A 6,628-nucleotide genomic window follows, 5' to 3' on the forward strand; every position below is an offset into this window, starting at 1 on the left:
GCGCGGCTGCCGATGGAGATCAAAGTTAGACAACACGCTGCCACTTTTTGTGAAATGTTGATGCTTTATTCATAAGCGGAAACATTTAAATACAGGTGGCCTTTACAGAACGGTATGCATCCACATCGCTAGTTTAATGTGCATATATGAACTACATGAGCCATATGATATTTTATTCAAAAATATTTCATACAGATAAAAATATATAAATCCTAATAGAAATATTACAGTTACATCCTATATAATGAAAAAGAAGGGGGCTACTGCTGAGACCCCTATAACCTTTTCGTTACAGTCACACTCTAATACCCATGACATATGATACGTATGTGTCATTGGCACTTTGTGGAAATAATACAAAATAATAATAAGGAAGTGATCATCCATCAAAAGTAAACAGCAGGATTTGGTATTTTTGAGAAGGTGTGCTATGTAATGCTATTTGAAGTTGCCCCGAAGGGATCGCGAGAAAAATACAACATTAAATGAATCATCATTAAAAACAAAAACAAACAAAACACTATTATATTTTTATAATTTCCGTGCTTGGATTTAGAAATAAACAAATCAGGGTCAAACCCACACTGCAAGCCATCAGCAATTGAGATAAGGAGGTCATGGTTATAGGGGGTCAGGGTTAGATCCATTGCTGACCGCTTTAGAACTAGAACTAGAAAGAGCAGACGTTCTAATAAATGTCAGACGTATGTGGAATGTGTTTTTTTCACTTGACAGTTGAACAAACTCAAAGAATCCAGCAGTTTGTGTTGTTGTTGTTGTTGTTGTTTTACTCTTAAATGCTACTTAGTCCCAAATCGGACGTCAATCTCACTGGGCGTGTCTGATTTGCCCTCCAGGATATGCTGGATTTGGTTGAGCACCTGTTCGCTGAACACGATGTCCAGGTGGGCCAGCCCGCGGTACTCTGTGACATGGACGGGCTTCTCCTGCTGCCCCTCCCAGCGTTTGCACAGGCTCATGCTGAAGCTGTCCACCGTGTCGTCCCCATCGCCGTAGACGAAGTCCACCGGGTCCACGTTGGGGAACTCCTCGTCGTAAACGTATGTCACCGGAGTCGGAAAGCCCACGCCGTACATGCACCACACCTCGACGCCGGGTGGGTGGAGATCACCGGTCAGGTTCTTGGTGTCCTCCCACATGTTCCTGGAACCAACGAGGGGGGGGTGAGAAATGGGAAGGGTACGAGAACCAAACACTTTAAAGCAATTCTAGTTAACGTTTTCATATGAATAGTGGATCACATGACTACTCGTGAAAGGCTTGGCTTGTAGTGGTGAACCCTCAGAGGATTATCACCTGACAGTGACATCACTTGAGGCCCCTTTCTGCCTCAAAAGAAACACATGACCCTTCTACACAGGGTGTGTGAGGGGGGGGGGGGGGCTTTAATAGTCACACATCACACTCATTTTCTCCATGGATTAAGCGTTTCGATACTTCCACAGTATTTATAGCACATACACCTGCTTTATAATCAAAGAGACATGTACTTCTTCTACTTTCTACTTGTAATAGTTTCTATCATTAGCAGTTATTCCTCTCACTACTGTGTCTACTCAAATGCAACCTCAAGGAAAGACTGCCGTTTCCGGTCTATCATGAACGAGGAACATGCAGTGTAGATTCTGCATACTTCTTTACATAATTGACCAGGTTCTCGTGTGTCTTAACAGCTGATACTGCTGTGATGATATCATTAAAATTCCAAGAGCAGTTGGATTGTCAGGAATATAGCGCATCTAAAATGGAGGCGGGCGATAGATGAGAAAAGGCTTTGTTAGAATATCGAGGCCGTTCGATTACCAGCCGTCCTCAAAGTTGATATCCGCAAACAGGCGCTGGTAGTCCTGGTTGGTGTAGTTGAAGGTTGGCGTGGAGATGAACACGTGGTCCTTTGGCCAGGCTAATTCAGAGGGCAGCATCCAGGGATTAGTCGTGGTCATCCTCTGCTCCTCGCGGATCTTGATGTTGGAGATCATCGGGATGCCGTCATTTTCCCCTGCAAGGTCCAGGAAAAGACATAGGAGGCCGCAATGTAGATATCAAAAACCATGAAACGTTAGTAACCTCTTCTACGGTTCTGCATTCTATTGCAAGTACTTTGCCGGTACCTGACAACAGGACTCTCAGCGGCTTAACAGCACCCCCCCATGGAGCCGCCAGTGAAATCATGCCCATGATGTACTTGTCCTTCCAGGCCTGGGGCTGGTGGTTGAGGAAGTAGAGGACGTAGTGGCAGCCCATGCTGTGTGCCAGCAGGTAGACGGGCTTCTGGTACTGCTCGTACATCTCCTCAACCAGGTCCTGCAGCTTCGTGAAATACTCGCCATTCTCGTCTGTGGGAGGAGTGTGACAGCAGCGACTTCGGTGAGTAATCAACATACATTGTCATCCTACCAGTATGACTTATTACCACCTTATATATATATATATATACAATTGTTATTGGCCTCCTGAATGTGTTTTCACCCTCCTTTTTTTGCTCTGTTTTGGTCTCCACCAACTCCTGATTGAGGAAGCAAATATATTTTAGCTGCTAAATGTTTGACTTTCTTCACTAACTGTTCACATTGTCTGCCAACCATGAAAACAAAACCGTGAGCTAAAATAGGCAACAACAAAAAATAAGTATTTTTAAAAAGTTGATTATTATTTGTGGGTTTGGCGGGCTAGCGAATAGCTGGTGATCATAGGGCGCATAACGAGTAACATATCTTCCTCTACGAGTAGCTGATGTCGCTCTGGGTTTGCCAACATGTGAGCCACGATAACATGACATATGAAGATGATGCGATATGTCAGCATCGTGTTTAGAGCTTGTTACGCTGCCCCCAAGTGGCCAAATAAATGGATGCAGCTTTGACATAAACAATATGATCACTGAGTTCTTGAATAAAAAGGGTCCTTTATGAGTCACACACACATATTTGTGTTCTACTTTATTATGTTGTTTAAGCCATACATATCACAGGAAAAGGGAGCCCAAATAGCAACTACGCACAACATTATGCCTAAAAAAGGGCTCCTTTTCCCTGTGCAAACCTCGACCACTTACTGTGTGAGTGTGCATGTGAGGGTGCACGTGTGGTTTTGCTACTTACTAGGAGCTAACCTCCAATCGTACGGAGCTCCTCGGATGGTCTCGTTCCGGGTGTAGCCCACGTTGACCAAACGTTGCACCATAGTGAAAAAATAACCTGCAAGAAGCAACAGCCGACTCAGTGGATGACACCAGACGGCTGAATCCGCATTGCAAAGTGCACGTGGGATATTCAAAGAAATCCAGTGTAGGAATTAAGCACAGTTTTTTTTTATACAACGAACTCCAAGTTAACATTGCGTCAATGAAATCTGCATTTTTTTCCCCTCCTCACCAGCCAGTCTGTTAGAGTCTAGGAACTCAATGGAATATGTCTGCCCGAATCCTGGCACCCGCACCTGCACCCCTGGCGAGTTGGATGAACGCCGAGTCGTCCTGTTGTAAACAAGTCTGTGGCACGCAAAACGGACATTCATGTCACTCCAGGTGGGCGAAAAGCACTCGCCAATGTGACTCCATTAGAGTAAAAAAGAACAACAACATTGTGCCCCCCCGCCACAATTAATAATAATAATAATAATAATAATAACTTTATTTATAAAGCACCTTTAAAAACAGGGTTTACAAAGTGCTCTACATAGAAGCAAGGCACAACACATTTCAGAAAATACATGAGGCAAAGGAGACCATGCCATATAGGCAATGAACACAATAGAGGAATAGAAAAATACAAATACAAAATAAAGCAGAACAGACCAATTAAAATAGGGGAACCAAAGAACTGCATAAAAAGACGACATCACTTAAAAGCAGTTCTATAAAAATGGGTTTTAAGAAGTGATTTAAAAGAAGTCACTGATTCTGCTAGTCTTATCCCCTCAGGTAGGTCGTTCCAAAGTCGAGGGGCTCTGATGGCAAAAGCACGGTGACCCTTTGACTTAAGCCTCGACTCTGGAACGGCCAGAAGGGCCTTGAAGGGCCTTGAAGGGCCCCACCGGAGGATCTAAGGCTGCGAGCTGGTTCATATGGGGCTAACATGTCAACGATGTAGCTTGGGGCCAATTAGACCCCGGCTGGTCAAGCTGGATTTCTTCATTCTTTTTCAGGCGTTATCATGGTCACATTTGGGAATGTTTGGTCGTCACTGCTTCGACCAGACAGGAATATTTAAGGCGCAAGATGTGTCGAGACAATGCTTCAAGGGGATGCACAATACAGACGTTATTAAAGGGCCGTCAGCGTTACCTAATGTTATCGATCCAGCAGTCTACACCTACAGGCATGAACATGTTGAGGTCAATCCACAGCGGGAACCAGTACTCGGTTTTCTTGTAGCACATCCAGTTGACCAGCGTCGGCTTGTCAAGCTTCGCTTCCAGGCGGTTCCCCAAGTTCCCGGGCACTGGACACACACAGAAATCATTTTTAAATGTTCATATTGACGCGTTGTGAGCATCAGTTGCCGATTCAAATCGATTGTGACATCGCCAGGCGATATGGATGCAAACGGGATAAAGTCAACATAATTACGAAGTGTAATTTGTAAAAGAAATACTTCAAAATACTAAATACATGCTTGTGAATGTGGAAAGTCCTTCTAAATCACTGCCAATGTCAAATATTGAAGTGAAACCAATAAAAGTTCAGAGGGGGAAATCCCTCTTTGATATATGCCAGCTGTGACAAGGGTCGCAAGCTGAAACTGTTGATAACCCCCGCTGTAGGTCAGAGGTCACGGACCGGGCTGAGGTCGAAACACAACTCGGGTTCCCAAAAATGTTTGGGACGGCTATGCAAGTAGGAAATGTGTGCACAATCTGATCTTTGGTCCCTTTCATAACACTCTGAGTCTGAAGATTCTGCCCAATATTCAGCACTTTGATTCTGCACAATATCGTGCAGAATGTATGACACTAAAAATATGTAAAGTGGTGCAATGTTTATTTTGACTAAACAGCAGGTTTTCTTTGAATCTGTTTAATCTTTGACTAATATTATATACTTTGAGCATGGACTCAATGTCTATTTAACAACTTTCAAAATCTTTTTTTCGGATATGATTTTGGATTAATACATTAATCAATTCTGAGAATAAAGTCCCAATTAATCTTAGAATTCTGACTTTATTCCCAATTTATTCTCAGAACTAATTGAAGACAGAATACGGACTTTAAAACCCCGAAATAATTGGTCAGAATTCTGACTGATCAGAAAATTCTAACTTTATTCTCAGTTAGAATTCAGATTTCCAACTTTTATCTCAGAACTCTGACTTCATTCTAAAAACGAATTGAAGTCAGAACTCATCTTGGCTATCTTAAAATTGAGACCATCTCCAACAGACATGTACGGAATGATATTTCAATAACACCTCAATTGTCACAGATGAGTAGAAGAAGACATCACTGGGATCATGTGACTCACAGGTCCACTCAATGCTGTGGCTTCAAAAGGTGATGTCATGACATGAGATAAATAATACCAAATAAATACCAAAAAAGAATATAGGCTGAATCATGAGTCTATATGTTGTGGAGGAGACGGTGGGAGAAGGGAGACATGCACATCATTACAAGATGTCTTTTCACCAGAAATTGGTAAAAGGTCAAATTCATGTTCTCTCTTGTGAGAGATGCCGTTGTGCACTTTAAACGCCCTCAATAGGCAGGACACAAACAGTGGGCAGGGTCAAATGTACAGAGTGCATGTGCAGCCCCCACAAAAAGATAGCTTGGACATCAATACCAGACATGTCCCAACCCCTCACGTGCATGCTCTTATACTCTGGAATACCACACCGATCATTTGATTACAAACCAAAAAGTCACAAATAACCCAAAGTACAGAACCAAAAATAAGAAAGTATTTCAACTTTAAAACCCATGTAATCGATTTTCAATTATATTGGCATAAACCAGTTGGCATAATCATAGCCATAACACCCCCGACGCTTACCGATAATGAGCGGAGGAGTGCTGTTGCCCGACACACTGGACTCGGCGTGTGGGGGGAAGACGACGTTGACGATCCAGAAGCCCGAGGAGTGCCGGAGCCCCAGCAGGCACACGAGCAGCAGCACGGAGCAGACGCGTCCTGCGGTGCCCATGCTTTTGTCCAACTGCTGCGGCGCTGGACCGTGCTTTGCCTCAGCGCGCGTGGGTGCGTGTGTGTGCGCGCGCGTTAGCGTGTGTGTGTGTGTGTGTGTGTGTGTGTGTGTGTCGGTGATGCTGCTGGAGAGGCGGATCGGGTAACAAACACGTTGCTCAGACCCGGTGAAACGTTAACATTGGCCGGACTTTATAGACACACACACACACAACAAACGACACACACTGTGAAAGTGCTCTGAAAACACATGGTTTACATTAATAATCACACCGCACTCGCACAGGCAGGCAAATAACACACGTGCACAACGTCCCATTGCCCTATTGATTCTCCCGAATGACGAATGACACATTTATTTACACAACAGAATGTAGATGATTGACAAGGGGGCATTGACAACGTGTTTTTTTCCTGATACCAAAAAAACAACAACACAGCTCAATATATATATATATTATA

General features: G+C 43.6%; 1 protein-coding gene across 1 annotated transcript; it reads right to left on the reverse strand.

The window, feature by feature from the left end:
• Positions 1 to 48: 48 nt before the first annotated feature.
• Positions 49 to 6,454, reverse strand: lcat (lecithin-cholesterol acyltransferase). Its single transcript, XM_034535914.1, has 7 exons — positions 6,017 to 6,454; positions 4,307 to 4,463; positions 3,396 to 3,511; positions 3,123 to 3,218; positions 2,133 to 2,357; positions 1,825 to 2,020; positions 49 to 1,164 (listed from the first exon to the last, which is right to left on the reverse strand). Exons 1-7 carry the CDS (start codon positions 6,165 to 6,167, stop codon positions 801 to 803), a joined length of 1,305 nt encoding a protein of 434 aa, XP_034391805.1. The 5' UTR covers positions 6,168 to 6,454; the 3' UTR covers positions 49 to 800.
• Positions 6,455 to 6,628: the final 174 nt, after the last annotated feature.

Source organism: Cyclopterus lumpus, chromosome 6, assembly GCF_009769545.1.
Source record: "Cyclopterus lumpus isolate fCycLum1 chromosome 6, fCycLum1.pri, whole genome shotgun sequence".
NCBI classification, from domain to species: domain Eukaryota; kingdom Metazoa; phylum Chordata; class Actinopteri; order Perciformes; family Cyclopteridae; genus Cyclopterus; species Cyclopterus lumpus.